Source organism: Sminthopsis crassicaudata, chromosome 5, assembly GCF_048593235.1.
Source record: "Sminthopsis crassicaudata isolate SCR6 chromosome 5, ASM4859323v1, whole genome shotgun sequence".
Taxonomy (NCBI): Eukaryota; Metazoa; Chordata; class Mammalia; order Dasyuromorphia; family Dasyuridae; genus Sminthopsis; species Sminthopsis crassicaudata.
In genome coordinates, this window is record NC_133621.1 from 89786643 (window position 1) to 89812204 (window position 25562).

At 35.7% G+C, this 25562-nt stretch overlaps 1 protein-coding gene across 3 annotated transcripts in view; it reads left to right on the forward strand.

Moving 5' to 3' along the window:
* The window catches only part of PRKAG2 (protein kinase AMP-activated non-catalytic subunit gamma 2), a 409151-nt gene that overhangs the window by 169810 nt on the left and 213779 nt on the right, over nucleotides 1-25562 (forward strand). For all 3 annotated transcript variants that reach the window (XM_074267439.1, XM_074267441.1, XM_074267440.1), the window contains exon 3: nucleotides 1983-2262. In XM_074267439.1, the coding sequence (XP_074123540.1) occupies nucleotides 1983-2262 (280 nt within the window). The remainder of the gene's footprint in view (nucleotides 1-1982; nucleotides 2263-25562) is intronic.

Below are 25562 nucleotides of genomic sequence, written 5' to 3' on the forward strand. Positions count from 1 at the left end.
CTTATAAACTATCAAATCCAACTCTCACATTTTACAAATAAGGAAACTGAGGATATATAAGCTAAGGGACTTGTTTGTGATGTCTGAATCCAGAATTTGAATCCAGATCTTCCCAACATCAAGTTTAATTCTTTATCCACTTACTACATTATTCTGTGCCAACTGGAAATCAGGAGGCTTGGATGCTAGTCCTTGAATGAGCATTGACAACTTTGCAGATATAGGCAAGTCATCAGTTTCCACATCTGTAAAATACATTTATTAAAATAGCTGATATTTAAGCTTATTTCTAGATCAAAAGTTGTGCGAGGGCACCCCAGAAGAGCAAATTATCTTAATAAATAATCCACTTATGTTTTTTTTGTTTTTGTTTTTGTTTTTGTTTTTTTTTGCAAATGAACAAAAATTCTATGACAATTTCTATGTAAAGCCATATAACTAACTAGAAGTTTAAGTATTTTATCCTTCTGTTAGAGTGTGAGCTCCATGAAGACAGTTCATGGCCCCACAATATCTTAGCTAAACTTTGTTTCCACTATCAATTACACAATGCCCTGCATATATTAGGTTTTTTGAAAGCAGTTAGAGTAACCCTTAACAGCGTCCACTGGCTTCATGTACAGATTTCAGGGAGTCTATGAAATTGGAAGAGGAAAAATTATATCTTTATTTTCCCTAAAATTTATATTTCAGTAATAAATTTCAATTATAAATTTTTAAAATTATAATTTTAAGAAAATATTCTGAGAAGGGTCCCGTAAGCTTCTCTAGACTTGCTGGAGGGGTCTATCTGTCTGTCCCTGTCTCTTTCTGTCTCTCTCTCTCTTTCTCATACACACACACACACACACACACACACACACAGAGTCAGTTAAGATCCTCTCAGTTAGAAGATAAAAATTTTCAGATCCCAACATGCATCCCTTCAAAATGAGAGAAATGATTATTTCTCTCATATTAATATCTAATTATTAAGATTAACATTTTTGTATTTCTTCATTCAGAAATAAACCCATATAGGTTAAATAAGGTCAGTCTTTGAAGGATGTTACTTTGCCCCCCCAAATTTACCCATTGAAACCATCTGATTAAGTGATATTATTACCCCACCCAACTAGAAAACCTTACAAAGATAATCTAATGTAGGTGAATTCTGGCCCATTGTGTGCTACTCAGGATGGGGGGGTGGGAGGTAGATTCTTTATATTACACTGAGCTGAGGGTGATCTGGAAATAAGATTGACACAATCTAAGTCATGTCCCCCAGCCTCTCATTAGAATAAATCTACTTCTCATTATAATATTCGTTCCTTTATTGTTTATCATTAGAATTTATTGCTGCCTGTTGAAAATATCCACTCTTCCAAGTATATTGAAGCATCAAGAGGCCTCTGGGATGGGTCTTTACAAGAGATAACCAGATGATCATCCTTTTATTAATTATTTGCTAGCCATAATTTATAAAATTATCAACTACCCAGAAATTACATCTCTCAAACTTTTTTATACCTCATAGAATTTAATCCCTGAGCTAAGCCTTTTAAATTTCTACCTAGATCTCTGCTTCTATCCTCTTCCATTTTTGTTTATTTATTTATATTTTGTATTAATTGATCTGTGTAGATGCTATTTCTACTCTGGTAGAACATACACTTCTTAAGGATAAGAACTATTTAATATTTATTTTTGTATCCTCACATAGTAGCGACTTAATAAATACTTATTGAATTGAAGAAAAATATAGCAATGGTTGAGGGTGGGGGCAATTAATGAAATTGGGCTATGTCTGTGATCGATAGGACAGATTTGGTCTCAAAAGGTGAACCTGTGATGCATCAGTCTCTGTGTTCAACACAGAAGGATTGAATCACTAAGTTTCAAGAATATTCTGAAAAATATTAGGATAATTGTTGAATGTAAGACACTTAGATTGACAACTTGACTTAACGCACTTCCTTTTATTTTTGCCTTCTCTCTCACAGGTGGACAGTCCCTTCAGTTCTGGGAGTCCTTCCAAGGGATTCTTTTCCCGAGGCCCTCAGCATCGGCCCTCCAGCCCTGTGTCAGCCCCTGTGAGGGCCAGAAATAGCCCAGGGTCTCCCAAAACGGTGTTTCCCTTCCCCTACCAGGAGTCCCCTCCCAGATCTCCACGTCGTATGAGTTTCAGCGGCATCTTTCGCTCCTCCTCCAAAGAGTCCTCCCCGAACTCCAATCCATCTACCTCACCTGGGGGAATCAAGTTTTTTTCCCGCTCAAGAAAAAGTAAGATATTGATCATATGGTTTCTGGTGGGTTTGGGGCTGTGGCTCTGTTTGCTAAAGAAAAGCCCTTGGGGATATTAAGCATCTGGGATCCACTCTATGCAGATGACACTGACACAGGGATATGTCTTTTTGGTATGTTAAGAATAATAACAACAGAAATCTCATGGAAAGGGAAAGTTTTCAGCTAATATTTCTTGTCTTGTTTAATTTCATACAATAGGCTATATGTATTTCATACAATTTCCTGCATGATACAAGCTCTGTGTGTTTAGTTCTCTGTACAAATAGATATATGTACAGAATGGTCTTTTAATCCCCCCACCTCCAGATTTGGCCACACACAAAAAAAAATAAATGAAGTCTCCACCTTTATAAGTTCAGATACATCTGCCTAGCACCGGCCAAATAAGAATCTTCTTAGAATATCTATATCCTTCTCTCTTGCCTTTTAATTTGGCATTTACCAGGATCACTGAGGGTAAGAAATACAAGATAGGTCGGCAGGCTCTTAATGGAGTGCTCTAGGCAACAGCAGAATGGATGAAGGGATGAGGGAAGAAAAGGACTGCCAATGGAAATGAGTTCAGTATTTCAAGAGCAGTGATAACTATTTATACTTAATCTAATTTTCATAAACTAAAAAAAATTTAATGTAACTTTTTTTTGTATTCAAGGCTAAAAAAAAGTTCATAATGCAGGATTAGTCTGAGGCAAAATTGTGAACTAGACACAATCTGTTTTTTCACTTTTTCCCATTTCTGCTATTCCCATTAATCCTCATTTCGGTCCTTCAACATTTTGATTTGGTAGTCAATACTTTATCATTATTTCATTTAAGGATAAATATTATTAAATAATTCATGTGCTAGCCCAGTCAGGAGTATTTGCTTTTGAAAAAAAGGATCTCAAGGGAAAGGAAAATAATAAATAAGGCTCTTTAATGGTGGTTTTATAGGCCCTGGGGCAACTAAGTTGGGGAAATAGTTTGCAATGGGAAAGGAAAACCTTCCTAAAGCCCTATAATAATAGGGCATAGGCAAGTCATTCCTTGTGAGGCCTACCATGAGCTCCCTGTCTGTGAAAATTTCATGATAGAGATATTTATAGATGCAGAGTGGGAGAAATGGCCTTCCAGATGATGTATTGAGCATCAAAATAGCTCATTTCAGGCCTAAATGGAAAAAAAAAACTCACAGGGCCATAACCTGCTTGGTAGGACTTAGCCACACTGGTTTTGTGATATAACAGATGGCCCCAGTTATAATAATAGTTTTTAAATAATTAGCAAAACAAAATTTCTTTAATTATATTGAAATTTAAAACTCAATGATATATTTTATAGTGCTTCCCCCCTCCCCCCCGAGGCTGGGGTTAAGTGACTTGCCCAGGGTCACACAGCTAGGAAGTGTTAAGTGTCTGAGACCAGATTTGAACTCGGGTCCTCCTGAATTCAAGGCTGGTGCTCTAAGCACTGCGCCACCCAGCTGCCCCTATAGTACTTTTAAGAAGGATATCTTAAAATTAGATATGATGGCAGTGTTGGAATTTCAAAAAGACTGGTTTCTTAGAAAGATTACAATAACTCATACAGAACAAGGAGTGAACAGAACAAGGAGAACATTGTGTGTGATAATCAACTATGATAGACAGCTCTTCTCAGCAATACAATTATCCAAGACAGTTCCAAAAGAGACATGATGGAAAATGCTGTCCAATTTCAGAGAAAAAACTATGGCGTCTGATTGCAGATCGAAGCATACTCTCTTTACTATTTTTTTTTTTTAAACAATTTTCCTCCATTGTTCCGAGTCTTTTTCACAACATGACTAATGTGGAAATATGTTTAATATGATTGTAGATAGATAATCTATATCAGATTGCTTGCTGTCTTGGGGATGGGAAAAGGAAGGGATAGAGGAAAAAGAATTTTGAACTCAAAATCTTATAAAAATGAATGTTGAAAACTATCTTTATGTGTAATTAGGAAGAATACTATTAAGATGGAGGAAAAGACTGTTTTCATATTGGGGGTTAGGTAATGGTAGGATTGAGTTGTGCAGAAAGGGCAAGGAATAGGAATCTGGCTTTCCAGGTGGAGTCTAGCCGATAGACAAAAGGTTGAGTCCAAGAGAGGTAACTTAGGATGGAAAGGAGCTCACAGTTATCATGTGGGGAAGGAGGCAGAGTCCAGAGCCTGGGAGATCAGGAAGGTCATTATGAGCAGATATAGTGAGGCAGGCTCTATTCCTAGGACCAATCCTGTCTGCTTATCATGGGTGGCCAAGAGGAGTCAGAATCTTGAAGGTGGTTAAACAACTGAAATGTACCATTAGCTTTTGTGCAGGATGCAAAAAGACAAAAACAACCACAAAAAATCCTTGCCCTAAGGCAGCTTACATTTTTCCAGAAAATAATAATCAATAACAGAGCTGAAAGATTGGAAGGAAGAGACTTCTTTCTACTCCAAGGAAAACAATAAATCATAAGGATTCAGAACCTGCCTCCATTAAGCCCAGTTATTTCTCTCTGAATAAGTAACTGGTTCTCTTAAGATTGAATTAGCCATTTTACTGTCTTATTTTTCCAACTGAAACATTTTCTCTCTTGGCTATAGGGAGCAAAGGAGACACACAGCTGGGTTCAGATGTCCTTTGGGAAATTAAAAAGAGTTGCGTAGTGTGCTAAATGTACTATTTACTAAATACTCAGACTCATGGAACACTGGAACCAGAAGGCACCTTTACATATCATCTTAGCCAGTGGCATCAAATTCAAATAGAAACCAAGGACACTAATCCATACATAAGGATCCCTGTGAGTGCATATTGACTTAGAAAATCATATGTTAACATTGTCTACATTTTATTCTATTTTTTTTTTATTTTGTTAAAATATTTCTCAATTACATTTTAGTATGGTATGGGCTATGGGTCCGATATCTAGCATCTCTGATCTAAGTCAACCCCTTTTAATTTATAAATTTAATAAAATTTTAAAATTATATATATATATATATATATATATATAAATTATAAAAAATACTGAAGTAAAAAAGAGCAATTAATTTGTCTAAGAGTACATGGATAATGAGTGGCTAGAACTGGGACTAGAACCTGGATCTCTTGACTAAATTCAGTTAATTCTATGCTTTTTTTATTATGTCACAGTGCTGTAGGAAATCCACAAGAAAGCTTATCTCAAAATGTTGATCTCTTTCTGTAACATATACAACTTTAATCCCAAGAAATTTTTTCCTTTTCTTTCTGCTATAAATATAATCCTTGGAAAGTCTTAGCCCTTACTGAATAATTAGACTTTACATTCGTAGCACAGGGTTATAGAAAAAAACATTGACCTTGTTGAAGTCAGTCTCGCAAAGGGAGTTAAGATGTGAGTTTCTCCTCCCCTTTGGCCTTGTATAGTCGGTTTCTGGTGATTAGGAGTTCAAGTATTTGTTCAGGGAAAGAAAAATAGACTATATTTCCCAAGATCATAGGCGCCTCGAACCAAGTCAAACATATTAATAATAGAAACAAGGATCTCATCTGTCAAACACACTGAACACACTCCATCGATCATTAGCTTAGGTCCTTGGCCTGGGACTCCAGCACAGTCCACCAAACTCGTTATCTTCCTTTTAGAGATTGCCCAAGAGGGAGGGCTAGTATTTCCTCCCAAGGGTGGGCCATTCTCCAATGGCTTCATCTGAATTGTTTGTGTGGGTGGGGGAGGACTTGCTGGTCCCAGTGCTCTCACCAGAGGACTTCCTGGCTTAGGGTCAGTCATGCTCTATGTCCCATATTTATGCCAGTGAAAGTAGGTTAAATGAATCTGCTTCAAGGGTCTCCTCACTCAAGTCCATCCTATATTTAGTCACCAAAGTGATTTTCCTAAATCGGGGATCTGACCATGTCTGTCCTCAGTGAATTCTCCCCAGGATCAAATATAAAATATTTCTTTGGCTTTTAAAGGCCTTCCTAAATTGATTCCTTTCTCCCTTTCCATTCTTCTTATACTTTACTTCCTCATTCTCTGCAGTCTAGTGATTCTGATTTTCATGCACAAGACCCTCCATTTTTTTTCACTGGCTGTGCCCTCTGCCAGAAATTTTCCCCCCTTTCCCTCCTGTCTTCCCTGGCTTCTTTCAAGCCTCTAAAGTCCTTCTTTCTTCAAGAAACCTTTCTTCATCTTCCTTAATGCTGGTGCTTTCCCTCTGAGATTATCTGTGATTTATCATGTATATGTGTATGTTTGGTACACACACATAAACATACATATGTGTGTAAGGATAGTATATATTATACATACAAATATATGTATGTATGTATATATAATATATGTATGTACATATATATGTGTGTATATATGTGTATCGTCTGTACAAAATGTGAACTTTTTTTTTACTTTATTTGTGTAATTAATGCTTAGAACATTTCCTGGCACTTAATAAATGCTCATTAATAAATGCTTATTGACTGCCTAGCTGAACTTGAAGGAGACATGAAATCAGAAAAAGGCACTGGGACAGTCTAAATAGGTTTATATGTGTAGAAATGGAAATATTTATATGAAATCCTAAGGATGTTTAACCTAAAGAAGAAAAGACTTAAGTGGAACAGAATAGCTAAAGTTTGGACTCATTTTATTTAGTTACCAGAGGGCAGAACTAGGAAGAATGGATGAAAGTTGGAAAGAGAAAAATTTCACCTTGATGCTTCTTAATAATGAGATGTATCTAAAAGTTAGGATGGATTGCTTTGAAATCGAAGGGCTTTCAGATGACTTTAGATGACCTCTTGTTGGACAGAGATTGGACTAGTGATCTCTTTCAGCTCAGAATTCTGTGATTCCATGAAATTTGAAGGAGCATCTCACCTGATTGGCTTTGATGACACAAGGGGTGTTTATGGATTGATGTCCTTGATTGGCTTAGAGCTGTTGTTGTTTTAAGGCACAGTTAATCATATTCTTCTCATCCACTGCCTCCTTTTCACTGCATCCTAAATATAACATGGGATCCTCCTAAAGGACAAGGTTAAATGCAATTGTCTAAATAAATAGACTGTGCCTTTGGAATGATTTTGGTAATGCATTAGGTCACTAAAGAGTAAACTTTGAAATAGGGTTCTTTTACTTGCCAGTTTCCAAGAAGACCAGCGTCATAGTTATTTCTATTTTTCTTTTTTTTCCCCAGTTTGCTATATTTGTCTATTTCTTGTCATCTAATGAGTAAATACAGAAAAGAAGAGGTCAATGACAGAGTCTTGGAAAATACATATATTTAGGGAGCAGGAGGAAGGAGATTAGCCCATGAAATAGGAGGAGAGTGGTGAAGGGAGAAGCAGGATGGATTATTAAATAGTGAGAGTAGGAGCTGGATTTTAAGGGGTTAAAGAATGAGTAGCAAAGAGAGTAATTGGAAATAAGAAATGTTGATTTTCCCTTTGGAAAAGGAAAGGAGAAAAAAGCCAATGGCTTGAGATTTAGAAAAAGAAATTTTGAGTAAAGGGGAGACCTCACTAGGGACACAATGGATAGAACTCTGGGCTTGGAGTCAGACAAGACCTGAATTCAAATACACCTTCAGATTCTTGCTAGCTATTGGCTCTTGATTAATTCCCTTAACTTTCCTGCCTCAGTTTCTTCACTTATAAAGTGGGGATCATGAAAGCATCTACCCCAGAGGATTGTTATGAACTTCAAATGAGATCTTATTTGTAAAGCATTTAGCACATAGGCACTTAATAATGCGCAATTCCTTATGCAAATATTTATTTCCTTTTTCAGACACTCTTCCTTTACTCAGAAGGAAGCAGCAGCAGCAGAGAGAACAAAAAGGATTGTTGATGTAGGGTGCTGCAGAGGTAGAGGGAATGGGATCAAGAACAAAAGTGAGATATTCTTTTTGTTTAGAGGGACTAAAGGAAGAAAGAAAAGGTGAAAGTACAGAGAGGCTTTCAAGGAGAAACATAGAAGGTGAACTCACCTTTTAGGAATGAGATGTTAGAGTTGGAAGTGGACCTAGTCACATCAGAGAAGTTGGCTAGAGTGCAATATATCTAGAAGATCTGGGTGGGGACTTTTAAAATATGGTATACTTTATAATTCCAGAAAATTCCTTTCTCCATGGCATAGCATAGTTATTTTGTAATTAGGAGGCAGGTATTACAATGAAGTCTCAAATCCTCTCTTGGGCAGGGCCATTTTAAACTGTGCTTGAAATTGCACAGATACTTTAACCTGGTACAGTACTGGGGGCTTGAGGAGAACCCCTACCCATCTTTTAAAAAAAGCCTTATTCAAACGCTACTTCTTTCATGAAGCTCTCCCCTCAGGCTCCATATTGTACTTCTTTTGGGGTCTCTTTGTTAAGCACTTAATATATCATTTTGTTTTGTAATTATTTATATATGTAGCCTTTTGCTTTTTCTCATGATTCATACATATACATACATATACACATACCTGTATGTGTATATATATATATATATATATTATATATATATATATATATATATATATATATACATACACACACACATATATATATATGGATATGTATATATGTATACGTGTATATATATGTAGGTATGTATATTTTGACAATCTATTTCAGTTTGTTTAGTTTCCTTTGTAATTCTATGTATTTTGTTTTATTTATTTAACAAAGTTATTCTGAGAAAGGATTTCACACACACACACACACACACACACACATACCTGTTAAGGACTCCACATCTTACAGAGTTGCTTAAACCCTGAAAAGTTAATGACTTGTCTAGATATCTCATTTGGCCCTAACAATTTTGGGAGGAAGGTGCTGTTAGAGGTCTCCTGCTTTATCTGGTTAACTCCCTCATTTTATATGTAAATGAGGAAAAAATGAAGCAAAATATACCCACTATCACACCGTGGTTAAATGACAGAGCCAGAACTTTTGCCTTCAGATCCATTTCTCACAGGTTCTGCTTCCCAAGGATGTTTTGGGGGAATGTGCTTTTGGAAATCCTAAAACCCCATGCAAATATATTGCACAGATTTTGCTGAGGCCAGTGGGGGTGTTATTATTTTAATAGCTATCTAACGAATGTTTGAGGTTGCTGTTAAAGCTGCTGGATATGCATTTATGTGTATCCTGTAGTCGCAATTTCACCTTTTAAAGGTGGATGTGGTTTTGGGAAATAGCCAAATCACTTGCACCACATCTGATGAGTCAGATGGTTGTTCAAACTAGGCAGCACCATTTTTGGGGTCTAAAGCAGTTCTAAACCTGGGGTCCATGGACTTGTTTTTAAAAAATATTTTTATAAGTCCATTTCCATATAAGTGATTTCTTTTTCTATGTATGTTATGCATTTATATACATTATTTCTGAAAAGAGGGTCCATAGGCTTCACTAGACAGACACAAAACAGAGTAAGAAGCTCTATTCTAAAATTAATGAGTCTGATTTTTTTTGGTGGGGTTCTTTAAATTGTTCCAACATGGAGGATCTCTGATAACCGACTGTTCAAAAAGCCCAAGGATGATCAGGGTTGTATAATCATTTCTGGATATTCCTATAAAGGACCATAACTAGAATCTTAGATGAAATCATAGAATATAGAGTGACAAGGAATCTTAGAGATCGGATTAACTTTTTGCTCCTCAAATTCCAATGCCTTTACTTCAAAGCAAGGAACACTTTGAGTATGCCCCCCCCCCGAACTTCATATGTGATCCAATTCAGAGAACTATTCCTCACATGTGGTTGTCCCCTGAGACTTTGAGTAACTGAATGTACTTAACTAGAAAAAGGAAGTAGCAATTAAAGAGCCCTCTGTAATGGAGGGCAAGACAAACCAAAGCTTTCTTCTGGAACTCATCGATAAATAGTGTCTTTATGGGGATGGACCATTTAAGTCAGACTGTGGCATCCTGTGGCCACCAAGAAGAAAATTCATCCTTAGGGATTGATTAATTGCTGTGGATAAATTGCTGAGAAACAAGAAGCTCAGCTTCCAGAGACATTGAATGATAATATTTATTAAAATCTACTATAGACATTTCTCGCAGGACTTCTGTTGTTTCTTGGTCTGCTTACTCTTGAGCTCACTTTATTTATTCTGGTACTTACTCTTAAGACGGAGGAACGGGTCTTGCATTATTCTTTTGTCATAGTGTTATGCCCCTAGCCTAGTCTAGAACATCACTGAAATTTCTACCTGTCCAGGAATTGTCCTGTAAGGTCCAGACTACCTTCCCTGCTCCCACCTCATCAACACATTCTGCTTCAACCACAGCACAGCAAAGGCAACCAAACCATTCTCTCCCTCTCAGCTTTGACTGACTGGGGTTCAGGTTAGAACCGTTCTGAGCCAAACCTCCATTCTAACAAGTGAGCCATCTGAGAACCTCTTGGGTCTCAAAAGGTCTTCTCCAACACTCACAATTCCTGTCTCCCTCTCAGCCATGCGTGAGCTCTCCTCCTTTTGTTCTCCTGTAGGACTTAGTGTAAGATTCACTGGTTATTTAGTGTAGGCTATCTTGTATTGCTGGTTATTTTGTTTGTTTACGTCCTATCTTCCCCGGGAATCTTCTCTGGGCCGTATTTTAGGTATTGCATCTCCTACAATTCCTAGCATAGTGTTTTGTGTACAGTTGCTATTCAATGAATATGACTCTTAAATGACTATAAAGAGAACTGAAAAGTTTTTTCCAATAGTGGGACACTCAGGTACAAAGAGATTGGCTTTATCTTTATCTGACTCACGTTAGACGGGATAGATGGACAGAAGGACTAGTAGGAATGCTCCTCTTAGTGTATACTAATCACCCCATCTTTTTGTGCATCTTTGTACTTCATCTGTATTTTCTCATTTGCCACCATAAAGCTATAAGGGAAATCATTGAACCTTTTGTTTGCTTCTGGAGCAAATTTAATCTGTGCTTTAGCAGAATCTAAAAACATGCATGCAAAAGAAAATGAGTGGGTTGAACTCTTGTCTCGAAGGTCCCTTTTGGTACTCAGCGCTGTGAGTCTAGGAATCAGCGAATCTCAACTTTGATCTGTCTCCGTGGATAGAGCTGCCCGAGGTCTGCCAAGCTGCCCTCAAGACAGAAATGATTGCGTGAGACAGGGCAGGGGTATCTGCCCAGATGGGTATTAATGAGCATCTGTGCTGCACAGCTGCCCTGACTCACTTTATCTTCATACAATCCGTCTAAGTCCGGTTTGGACGGGAAGCAAGTGGGACTGCACCCATGGAGCAAGAGCACCTGGGAGCCCTCCTCTGGCCAGCCCGGGAGGTTGGAGGACACGTTTCTCTACCTTTCTGTGCCAACTAGTGTGCTCCTGGCACTTTGTGCCCAGTGTGTCTTTTGGCAGCTGCCCCCAATGTGATTGTTGGCTCCTGCCTTCTCTCTCCAAGACCATTCACACCAGTGGCAAGCCTTCCTTTTGGGTCTCCTGGGTATGGTGTCCATCCCTGGGAGCTTCCCTATCCAATTGGCCAGCCTACCAAAGCAGCCGGTGGGGCACTCCACCCTGGGGCCCCAAACCCGCTGTGGGCTTGGCAGGACGGCTTGGAGTCTTCTCTGTGCCAGGGGCTTTGTTTGACTACAAGCTGAACTTAATTTGGGTCCCTATTGGCAGAGGTGGAGCATAGAGAATGTAGTTTGGCTGTTTTTCAGAGAAGCCTACAGTGGAGGAATTGACTTAGAGAGGAACAGAGCTTTGTCAGCCCAGTCAGTAATGACTAAGCATGCTGTCCACATCAGCCAGAGGAGGGACTCTCCTGCAGAGCATGGGCTCCGTGCCCATTCCAAATTGGGGGATGCTTTGGGAATTTCCTCAAGCTCAAGGTCACTGACAGGATTGGGTGAGATGGGTGCTGCCCTCACATCCCTTAATCTGTGAGTCAAAGGTGGCAATCAGAGGAGAGAATAACCCGTTACAGCTTTGCCATTGACCATCATGCTGTAACCAGCTAGAAGAATGAGTAATAAAATTACTCTCATAGGGGATTTAAGGCTTACCATTGCTTTACACAGATTATTTCATTTGATGAGACTAGTACATTCAGAAACATTGGATTCTTTTTCCTTCCAAGTCAGTTCCTTCCCAAATCAGGTACAGACAACTATAATCACCAACTCCAATGAGAAGAGGGAATTAGTATAAACTGGAGTAGTCTTGGAAGTCATTAATGAATAGTAGGAGAGGTAGCCCATTAAATAATCTATTTCCCAGTGTATTTTAAATTTAAGTTGAAATAAATTTACAAAAAAGAGATTTATTCAAGAACATATCCAACTTAAAAAAACTATTTATATATCCTTTTTTTAAAAAATCACAGTTATTTTTGGAAATTACACATTCCCAATCACTACTACCATTGTTTAAAATAAAACAACCAATAGACACACTGATCACATGGGACAGCATATGGCACATTCTACATTTGCAGACCTCCACCTCCTCTGTTGAGGGAAAGGAAGTATGTTTCATTAGTTCTCCAAGACTTAAATTGGTTGTTAAAATTAATCTGAGTTACATTACCTTTAAGTGTTATTTTCATTTATGTTATCTTAGTCTTATGTATATGATTCTGCTTAGTTTGCTCTGTATCAGTTCATACAAACTTTTCTCATGTTTCTTTTGGCATAATAATAATCTGTTATATTCATATATTACAGTTTGTTCAGCCATTCCCCAATTGACAATTATCCATTTTTCCTTCATGTTTTGGGTACCAGAAAAATTGCTTCTATGGAAATCTTGGCATATATGTAGCCTTTTTCCCTGTCTTTAATCTTTCCTTGGAGTATATATCCAATAGTGAATGACTTTCCTTGCAGAATTCCAAATCTAATATACTATTAGTGTGTTATTACCATACCTGTTTCCCACAGCTTGACTAACATTGATTATTCCTGCTTTTATTTTTTTGTGAATTTGCTGGCTCTCAGGTAAAATTTGCTGACTTAGAGTTTTAATTTGCATTCTTCTTATATGAAACATTTTAAAATATGATTGTTAATAGTTTGTATTTCTTTAGAATTTTTAAAAATATCTTTTGACTACTTATCTATTGGGAAATGGCTCTTGGTATTATTATATATGTGTCAATTTCCTACATATTTTGGATATTTAACTTTTATCAGATATATTTGATACAAAATTTCTTCACAATAGATAGGACATAGTCTTATTCCATTATATCAGTTTTGTTTGTAATAAAACTCTTTAATTTAATGTACTAGAAACTCTCAATTTTGTTTTTTATAATCAACTGTCATTTGTCTTACTAAGAATTTTTTCCTAGCCATAAGTATGGAGAATTCCTTTGTTTTCTACTTTTAAAAATACTATGTTTTTTAATATTGAGATCTCATTATCCATTTTTGTTATTGTGGCATATAATATAAAGTGCTTCTCTAGATCTAGTTTCTTTCAAACTGGTTTCTAGTTTTCTTAGACATTCTTGATGATAGGGCATATTTTCCCAATAGTTTATGTTTTTGAGTTGATTGAACCTTGGCTACTATATTAATTTGTGTCTAAGTATCGTTTATTTAGTCTCTTCCTATTTCTAATCATGATCAAATAGTTTTTATGATTACTGGTTTGTGTTATGGTTTGAAGTCTAGAAATACTGTTTCTTAATTCTAACCTCCCATTATTTCCCCTTAAATTAGCTATCTTTTGTTGATCTAAATTAATTTTATTTTGCCTAGTTCCAAAAAGTAAGCCTTATAAATCTATAAATTAATTTCTATATCATGACCTTTTTAATTATATTGATATAATCCAACCATGAGCAATGAATAGCCAATTTATCTTTAAAGAATATTCTGTAATTAAATTCATAGAAATCTTGTTTTTATCTTAATAAATTGATTCTCATATTTTATGCATTTTGTAATAATTCTAAATGGTGTTCCTCTTTCTGTCATTTTCTCTGGTTATAGTTTTTACCATGATAAATGGTGATGATTTTATGAATTTATTTTGTAAATGGTTACTCTCCTAGAGATATTGTTTTGATGGCTTTGTTTATTCATTCTGATTTTTTTTCTAACATATGAAAACATTTATTTCCTTTTATTGATGTTTTTGGCTTTAATTTGTTTATTTTGTCTATTTTGTCTTTTCTATAGCTGTTATTTTAAATACTATTTGAAATAATGGTGAGGAGAGCAGTAAGCTTCTTGCTTTCTCCCTGTACTTAATAGGATAACTTGTAAGTATATACAGTGAATAATTTTGTTTTTGTGTTTTTCAAATGGCCTTTCCACATTCATGACTTTTCAGATATTTAGCATAAATGCATCATGTATTTGATTAAAGGAGTTTTTTTCATTTGTTGATATAATTGTGAAATTTTTGTTTTTTATACAATTATTAGGTTGTTTTCTTAATATTGAACTAACCTTGCATTCCTGGCCAACTTATTTTTGTTGGTATAAATAAATTTTGTCCCCTTAAGATTTTATTTAAAATTTTAAAATACATATTCATTTATGATATTATTCTGTAGTTCTATTTCTCTGGTTTATCTTTCCTTGGTTTGGATATCAGGGCCATATTTGTCTCATAAAATGCATTTGAGTATTGCTTTTTATTTCTTTTTCTTTTCAACAAATGTTTTATTCTTACTTCTTTCTTATTGAACTGTAAATTTTATTTAATCTGTTTGCAATTATTGATAATACTCTGTAGCATAGATGTTACTTGATTTTAAAATATTTGATCGAATTCTTTTATAAATCCACCTATACTGCTTTTTTCCCTCCTTTTGGTTGATCAGTTATGACTTGTTTAGTTTCTCTTCCTCATGTTAGATTAAGATCTCCATTTCCCTATTGATTTGAGAAATTTATAATTTTATAGGTAATCATTTCCTTTAAATTCCTAGCTTTGCAGACAATGTAAACTGTATGTGGTACTTTCTGATCATTCTTTTTATTTTCTTTCTGCTCATTGTGAATTCACTTTATATTTTAGGAGTTTTGATTTTCCTCTCTTTTTAAAATATCTGCTGAACTAGATGGTTTTTATTGAATTAATCTTTAAAATAAAAGAATATTATTTTGCTTATAAAATTAAAATCTTTATGTACTGCCTACTTATTCTAAAGTTTTCTTCTTTTATACTTGCCTTGGGTTAGGTAATTTTTTTTTTTTTTTTTTTTTTTTTTGAGGCTAGGGTTAAGTGACTTGCCTAAGGTCACACAGCTGGGAAGTGTTAAGTGTCTGAGACCAGATTTGAACTCAGGTCCTCCTGAATTCAAGGCTGGTGCTCTATCCACTGTGCCACCTAGCTGCCCCCTGGGTTAGGTAATTTGTTTATATTCTAGGTATCTTCAGTTTATTAATCCTCTTTCTAATTTCTAGTTTGTTAAAATTTCCTCTAGAGTTTACATTGTAGAATTTTTATGTAGTTTTATTATCATTCCTGTTTATAAAGTATTGTTAATATAATTTTTCTTTAATCTAATTCTTCATAGCCTCTGTGTTCCTTTTATCAATCATTCCTTTTATCATGCTGTGCTCTGTAGAGGATATGTTTAATATTCCTGCCTTTTTATAATTAAATTCTTTGCCCCTTAACACATTTTTTTTTTGGTAAAGATTTTTGTAAAGATGTTGTGTGATGCTGAGAAATGTACATATTATTTAATATTCCCACTCAAAAAATATCATAATTCTTTTATATATGTAGTTTTTCTAATAGTCTTTAACTCTCTATTTTCCTTTAAAATTATTTTTCTGTAACCCCATGAAACTCTTAGGGAGGAACATTCAAGTCTTTGTAATTGTGTTTTGTGTCTTTCTGAAATTCCATAAATTTCTATTTTTATGAATTTAGGTACATTATCATTCGTTATGATTTTTTATTGTCTGATATCATAATTGCTACTTTTTGTAACCTATTGATTTATGTTTTATATTAGCCTTACATTTTAATTTATTATTATCTTTCTATATAGAAAATTGGTGCATTTTGTTTTCTTGTCGGTTCTGCCATTTTCTTTTATTTTATTGGAGAGTTGAATCCATTTACACTATAATAGTTTTAGGTTTTTCTTTTTTCTCCATTTAATTATTTTGTATTTTTTCCCTTTTGTCCTTTCAAGTCAGTTTTAAATCCTGCAATTAGTTCTCCTGCTATTTTTATCTGGGTCTCTTTTCCTACTCATTCTTCCTTTTCAATCTGCTACATCCACTTTTTATTATTTGTCCCATTCCAAGTTCTTATTAAGGTTATAAGCATTTTTGTGGATCCTACTATCTGCTAGATACTTTACTTAAGTAAAGTCCACTTTACTAAGTGGACCCAGCTTTCTATTCTGCTACTAGCTAACTCAATAACTATTAGTCTCTCTTTCTATTAATTAACTTGTTTTTTGTTGCTTTCCATTCTTGATCTTTCCCTTTCTTTGTGTCTATAAGAATAAAAATTTAAAATCTATGCCACTCTCCCTCTACAAGGAGCCTTTCCTATTCAATTCTCAATTCTTCTATCTTCCCTCCCTTACTTATTATTTATCTTGTTTATATCTTGTTTTACATATTTGTTTGCTCCCTTTCTCCCCCATTAGAAGAAGGGTATGGCCTATCTTTTTTTATCTTTTTGTATTCCCAGTACTAGCACAATTTCTAGAGCATAATAGATACTTAATAAATGTTTATTAAGTGACTGACCAAATCACTTTTTAAACTTTAGTAATATTTATTTGTGATACCCTTTTTCAAGAAAAAATTATTTTTCCATTTCTTCCCAAGCACTTAGGGAAGAAATTTCTGAATTTTATCTCCTAGTTCATGTTACATATAATTTATCTATGAATTATTTATTCTCTCTTTGTCCGTTATGTAACATAGGGTTTCTGGGAGACAGATATATTATTCTCCTTTCTATCCTGTTGATCTTCATATGCATTTATGCATTTCTTCCAATTCTCCCTTCTCTCTCTTTTTCTGTGTTTATTCCAATCCTAAAACCTGTATAATGTGCTAGACACCACTGCAGGAACTAAAGGGCCCTAATTTCAAGGAGATTACTTTCTATTGGAAAAATAAAATGTTCACACACACACACACACACACACACACACATATAATTTTACGAGTGGAGAGGAAGGTGATGCAGCAAGGAGAGGAACATCTTTGGGGAAGGAATCAGGAAAGGTTTCATGTCAATGGTAGATGCTTTAAACTGAGTCTTGAGGGAAATTAGATATTCTAAGAAGCTGAAGTGAGGAAAGAGTATATGCGAATTTAGTCATAATAGACAGCCTGTACAAAATATGAAAATGGAAGCTGTGTGAAGAAAAGGAAAGACAGATTTGGCAGGATCATAGAGATGCATAAAGATGAAGGGAACTGATTAGATCCCCAAGCAGTAATATATGGAGAAGTGAGAAAAGAGCTGGCTCTAGGAAATTGCTTTGGAATATATCCACAGAAAGAGGAAAACATATGCTTGATGAGTCAGTAAAGGAGATTGAGAGAGAACAATGAGACAGCTAAGAGGAAACCCAAGAAAAATCAGCATGATGGAAATCCATAGAAGGGAAAGTTACTAAACAGGAGAGTTCCTCTTCTAATCATGATGGTCCCCTTGACATTACTCCAATCTCCTCCCATCATTTTGACATGTATTAGTGGAAACATTAAGTAAGGAATTTAAGTATTTTTAAATCCTTCACCTCAACCTCTCTCTCCAGCTTCATTATACATTATTCCCTAGGTATTTTGCACTTAACTCTAGCCAAAGTGCCTTTCTTTATGTTTCTGATGTCAAATTCCCATCTCCTTTTTTCGTGTTTTCAATAGCCATCTTCCACATCTCAAAATGCATTCCCTCCTTATCCCCCCCTTCAAAGAGTCTATCTCTTCCTCCAAGAGCATCACCTTATAAAAAAAAGTTTTTCATGATCCCAGTTAGGTGATGAAATTGAGTTCTAATGTAGCCCTAGACAGTAGCTGAATGACACTAGGCAAGACATTTAACTTCCATCTGGTTCCCATAAACACTATTATTATTCCCATATTACAGATAAGGAAACTGGCCTCAGTTTCCTTATCTGTAATATGGGAATAATAATAATATTTATTGCCCTGAGTTGTTTTAAAGATAAAAATGAGATGATATCCTCTCCTTCTTCCCCTTTTTCTTTCCTTCTATTCCTCCTTTTCTTGCTTTTTCCTTTTTCTCCTCCTTTTCTTCCCCTTCCTCTTTCCTCCCTTCTCTTCCCTAGCACTTTGTACAGTGACTGCTTAAATAACTATTTAACAAATAATAGATTCTTGTTTATTGTTTGTTGACTGAGTGAGGGCTGATGTAGTAAATGACCTTGAGGGTCTCCTGTTCTGTCAAAGTGGGCCAAAGACTAAAAATAAGTGAGAATCCTTTGTTAAATGAGCCTTTGCTTTAAAGTCTTATGATTTGCCACTACTTTCCTTGAATCCTCCTCCTTTCTTCCTCCCCTCTATCTCCTCACTTATTAGCAAAGAGATCTGTTAAATCTTTATCTGACTCACAGGAGATACAACACTGCCCCTGGAAATAAAACTTAAATTAAGTTCTGCCCAATTCAATTAGACAAGGCATTTAATAATATACCTACCCAGATGTCTCTAATTAACAATAGCTATGTCTGAAGAGAAAAAAAAAGTACAACTATAGAGTTCCCAGTGAGATATGCCAATATTTACAAGTAAGGATGGGCACTGTGAGCTTGGAAACAAAGTACTTTTCTCTTATTCTCATCCATTGTCCATTCTCTTCAGTAAAATATCCAGCACCTAATCTGAGTAGGTTATAGTCACAATTAGAATCAAATTATGTCAAAATTGGAGAGGTAATGACACTTGTCTTTGGAATTACCAGTCTGTAGTTACACATTTAAAAAAAACAGCTTGGTCTCTTCCTGCTCAATAACTCCCAGACTTGGATACAAAGAACAAATGATGCTCTTGCCCAATTCTGTTTATGATGCTCCATTTCCTCCTTGATTTTCCCTTTCCTGTGGACCTTTAGGCCCTAACTGTCAGATCTATCAGCATGTGTATTTTTCTCTGCCTTGATGTATAGATGAGGGGCAGGACAAAACTCACAGTTTATTTTTCATCTGGACAGCCATCAAAAGCAGGGCTGAAATAGCTGATGAATGACATAACTGTCTTGTGAAGCCCTTCAAGGCTGTTGTGGTTGTTACAGTAGCCTAGACTTATAACCAGAGGGTCTTTCAGTGACTCCTATTTGGGGACCAGTTAGCCCTAATGAGGCATTAGTCCTAAGTGTTCACACTTTCTTCCTCTTCCTCTTCCCTTCCCTTTTCCTGTTCCTGTGACATTGTCTTCCTATCCAAGAAGCAGCCAAAAGTATAGTACCATCTAAGAAAAAAAGTCAAATGTACATGTACAGTATTCATCTAGAGAGAATTAAGTTATACAGATAATGTAATAGCAGAAACTTTATGCAGATCTTTTGATCTCTCCAAACGTGGAACTACATAAAGAGACTATAGTATCATGCAGTATGGCTCTTAAATGTTTTCTTTTAGTTCAGAACTTAGTTGAATTTCAGTTCAGAACTTTTAGTTGATTGCAATATTGATATGAGCTACAGGTGTGACATGGTTTCCATTAAGTAGTAAAGAGATAATGGTCCCTAGAGACATTAAAGTTGTTTTGTATTGGGCAGGATAAATCTTGAAAGATGTATGGGGTCTGTGTATATCATATTTTAAGTCAATGTTGATAAACTGGAACATGTCCAAAAAATGATCAGGATGAGACAGGATGATTGAATTTAGAGATCCATATGAGATTTGGTTGGGGTCACTTCTAGGAATATTGGTTGGTTGTTATCCTTTGTTCTTGAGGAGGACTTAAATAATGTCTTTATGCTAATGATCTGCATATATCATATTTTAAGTTAATTTTGACACACTGGAACATGTCCAGAAAATGATCAGGATGAGACAGGATGAGTGGATCTAGAGATCCAAATGAAATTTGGTTGGAATCACTTCTAGGAATACTGGTTGGTGTCTTTTGTTCTTGAGGAGGACTAAAGTAATGTTTTTATGTTGGCGTCAAGATATAGTATGTTCAACTGTGGCTAATTAGACCAGTACAAACTCAGAAGGTTCTGTCACAGGTTAAGCACAAATAGTCCATATGAATATAACAAATTTGCATATGTCATGTTTCTGGGTTACAGCAATTCTGCTTTGCTCCTAGAGCACAGCACCCACCTTTATGTGGAAATTCCATGCTAATCTCATGGTTTTTTTATTATTATTATATATTTTTTATAATATTATCCCTTGTATTCATTTTTCCAAATTATCCCCCCCTCCCTCCACTCCCTCCCCCCAATGACAGGCAATCCCATACATTTTACATGTGTTACAATATAACCTAGATACAATACATATGTGTAAATACCATTTTCTTGTTGCACAATAAGCATTAGATTCCGAAGGTACATGTAACCTGGGCAGACAGATATTAGTGCTAACAATTTACATTCACTTCCCAGTGTTTCTTCTCTGGGTGTAGCTACTTCTGTCCATCATTGATCAACTGGGAGTGAGTCTCTCATGTTTTACCGTAAATTCCTTACAATTGAGTTCTTCGGAGAGACCAAGAATGTCTTTCTATCACTTCTTCTGACCACAATGTGAGGGCTTGTCCTTAGAGATGAAAAGACGGGAAGACATAGGGTTAAGAACTGGACTTGTTATTTCATTGGTGAATAAACTTTCTCTACTAATATCTGGCCAGCACTTTCTCTGCAATTCTGTCTTGGAGAATCACCTAGAGCATAGAGAAATTAAATGATATACCAATATCACACTGCTGATATGTGTCAGAGATGAGACTTGAACCCAAATCAACTGTCAACTGTCAAATATTTGAAGGACTAGCCTATGGAAGAGACACTAGACTTATTCTATGTAGCTCTAAATGAAAGAAATAGGACTGATGGATGATACATTTTGTTGGAACTATATAATGTTGGAATCGATTATTTCATAAAACCATGAGGTACTTATTTCTAGAGGTATTTAAACAGATTTTGAAAACTACCCATTAGCTCTGTTAAAGGGCTTCAGAATTTGGATTCAATAAACTCGAAGGTACTGTTAGGACCATACATTTGTTTTGTTTTCCTAATTAAGGGGAAACAAAGGTTTTTTTTAAAGTTCTTGGAGTACAAGAACTATTTTTAGGCCTTTTATTCCATCCCTTACCTCTACTCTCCAGTCCAATTATGTGCCTATTTTAAACAAGTCATGATGCTAGCTACTAAGGACACAAAAATGAAAAAAATCTTTCCACTCAAGTTGCATTTACCTTACTGGAAAAATATGTAGAAAAGAGCCCTCCTGGGAAGGGCTCTGAATGCCACAGTGAGAAGTTGGCATTTTATCATTTTAGCAATAATGAGCCACACTGCAAATTATTTATCAGGGAAATTAGATCAGTGCTGTAAAAAGATGATTTTGGCAGCTGTTTGGAAGATGGATTGGCCAGAAGAAAGGCGGGATGCCAAGAGTTCAATTAGGAAGCTATTACAGTAGTGTGGGTGAGAGGTGATGAAGGTCTGAAGTAGGTTGATGGTTGTGTGAATGGAAGAAAGGGAGCAGATGGAAAGTTGTTATGGAAGTAGAATTTAAAAGACTTGACATCAGATTGCCTGTGGAAAGTGAAGGAAATTTTTTTTCTATTTAATATTTTATTTTTTCCAAGTATATATAAAAGCAATTTTATTTTTTTAATTTTTTAAAAATTTTATTTATTTATAATTTTTTGACAGTATATATGCATGAGTAATTTTTAAATAACGTTATCCCTTGTATTCATTTTTCCAAATTATCCCCCCTCCCTCCACTCCCTCCCCCCGATGGCAGGTAATCCCATACATTTTACATGTGTTACAATATAACCTAGATACAGTATATGTGTGTAAATCCCATTTTCTTGTCGCACATTAAGTATTAGATTCTGAAGGTGTAAGTAACCTGGGCAGATAGACAGTAGTGCTAACAGTTTACATTCAATTCCCAGTGTTCCTTCTCTGGGTGCAGTTGTTTCTGTCCATCATTGATCAACTGGAAGTGATCTTTATTTGAAGATATCCGGAAGTGAAGGAAAATTAAGTGTTGAGGAAGACTGAGGATGCAGATCTATCTCACTATTAAAAGGTTGATCCCTTTCATAGAAATAAAGAATTTTGAAGGAAGGGCATATTTAGGAAGAAATAGCAACAACAACAACAATAATAATAAGCAACATGGTAAAGTAGATAGAGAAGTGGTCTCAGAGTTAGGAAGACCCAAGTTCAACTTCTGCCTTTCATGGGTGAATAAATATTATCAGGATTAAAATTAAGTCACTTCATCTCTCAGTGCCCCAGGAAAGTCTTGAACACTAAAAATGTAGCTGGTATTTACATAATCTAATGCAAAGCATTTTGTTATCCAATATAGTCCTTATCATAAGCAAGTGAGGTGGCTGCTATTATTATCCCCATTTTATGGATAAAAAAACTGAGGCACAAAAGATGTGCAGCTTACCTAGGGTTACATAACAGTTTCTGAGGCAGCATTTAAATTACGGAGGGGGGTGGCTTTCTGATTCTAAGTCTCCCACTCTATCCACTGTAACATGTAGTTACCAAGTCACAGGGGTGTTACCCATAGTATCAATGAATTACTGATAATATCAAAGGCCTGGACTGTTAATAATAGCAACAGCTTACGTTTATATAGTGCTTTAGGGTTTTTAAAATACTTGGATATTACCTTACTATAACAAATCACAATCCTAAATTTACAAATATATTTTCAATTTATATTCAGTATTTCATTTCAATTTCATTTTAATTATATTCCATTTATATTCAATATCTTAGTATTAAAGTTTTTACAATTTTATGTTTTTTCTCCTGATTTTTACAAATGAAGAAACAGTTTGTAAAACAATTTGCCTAGGGTCACATAGCTAGTAAATGTTGGAAGCAAAATTTAAAATCCAGGTCTAAGATTCCAAATCCAAAGCTCTATCCATTGTACCACTGTTTCGGAAATTTGAGGCAGGTTGAATTTGAACTACCCACAGGACATTTGATTGACAATGTCGGCCAAGAATTGGAGCTCAGCAGAGAGATTTAGGGCTCAATGGAGATTTAGAAGTCATCTTTGTAGAGGTGAGCATTAAATCCATGGTAGTTTCAATATATAAACCCCTACGTGAGCTTTCTCAGATCCAAAGTAATAAGTGGTGGAAAAGAGAAGGTGAGAAGGTGAAACATCATCATCATCATCATCATCAATCATCATGACAGAATATAGATTAAAACCCTAGCTTGTGGTCCATCACTCCATCATATCACTTTTATTTTCCAAAACTTTAGATGGATCTAATCTACTAGTGATGACTGAAATTTGTGAGTACCCAGTACCACAAGTGGGGAAGGACTGCATTCTCCCCTTCCAAGCCAACTATCCAACTCTCATTTTTGTGACTTCTTTTCCCCTTTAAAATTTCTTTTGATGTTCATTTACAGCTGATTTCACCTAAATACAAATATTAGGGAGAGAGAGAGTTAGATGGGATTTTTTTGCTCCTTTCCCAATACAACTTAGGGATCTCTATGCCCACTTTGTTCTTCTTTATAATAATTGACTTCCCCTAAACCAACTTTTGGGGATTTTCTCTGACCTTGTGGCCAGATAGATGGTCACTAGAGGGCAGCATGGTGCTGTAGTCTAGAATCAGGTTGGCGGTTCAGGCCAGGGAGACCAGTCCCTTGCTTTGTTAAACTCAGGAAAGTACCTGGGCAAGCTCAGTGTGGAGGAGAAAGAAGAGGTGATTTATAGAATGAGCAAACTACCATAGCAGCATACCTTATAGCCAGCCAACCCAGAACCTCAGGGACCCAGCCCTGGAGAGAACAAAGGCCATGGAACAGTGCCTTTAATTCTAGGGGTGGGAGGGAGATGTATGGTTCAACTCTCTGGGAAAGTGCAAATCTTCCCCAGCAAGGGATAGTTTCTCTCCTGAATATGACCATTAAAGACCTTCTACGTTTAGTCCCAGACTTAGCTCCCACTGCTGTTCTCTGCAATTCAAAGGGTTCCTCTTTTTTTTTCATAGTATTCTTTGGTAATTTAGTGAAGCATTTGGATACTTCAGAATAATGTTTCTAAATAATGGAAGAAAAATGATAATTTTCAGTTAGAGATGAATGAAAAAAAGCAAAAATTAAAAATTAAAAAATAAGTTAATGAAAATAAAAATGTAATTTTTTTCTCCTGCATTCAAGTATATGAACCTCCTGAAATTGGTCTAAGTCCCTGAAGGGGACTATGGACCTCAGGTTAAGAATCTTTACTTAGACCATGTTATTCATGGTCCTTCAGGAAATTGGTGAGCAACTCATTTTCCCTCGTTGGACCTTGATTTTCTCATCTGTCAAGTGAAGGAATCGGTCTGTTTTCTAAAGTCCTTTTTATTTCCAAATGCTATTATTTTTTGATTTAATGCTTTTTTTTCCCCTACAAATTTTTACTTATGGCATCCTCCGTACCAAAGATATCTTTATTTGTTATTTCTCCTTGCCCTGTCCATTGTGTGAAAGTTTAGATGCAACCTGTTATTGTTGGAACTAAGGCTGAATTAAGAAGGTACAGGTTGAAACTACATATACAGACTCACACTTCTCTCTCCAACTGGGGAACTAAGAAGCAAAGGTCAAATAGGGAGGTTCCCATGTAGGACATTTGGAGCTAAGCCAGTGCTGAGCTGAGGTGCTTGTATTAGAAGAAGAAGGAGAAGGAAGGGGAAGAGGAAGAAGAGGATATAATGAAAGAGAAAAGAGAAAGAAAAAATAGAGACAATTTTTCAAAGGTACAGGATTTAAAAAGGGGCCAAAAAGAGTCATTAAAAATTGACTTGCTGGTTTTCAGGGATCCTGGTGCCATAAGTTTGTCTGGTCCTGTCCTAGAGTTATAAATAGCAACCTACAGAGGTACCATGACAGTTAGTCAAGAAACAAATATTTAGCAAATAAAAGAAAACAAAAATAAATTCAGAAGGCCATAAACAGGGCAATTTTTTTTCTTTGTTAAATTTAATGCACTTAACAAAACAAATTATGTAATAGAAATTCACAGTTTGTGTACCAATTCTAGTTTTTGTTCTTTGAACAGCAGGATGTTTGTCTTCGTTGATGATTGTTAAAAATCTTGATTTAAAAAAAAAACATAAATATTTGATGATGACATACTCCCG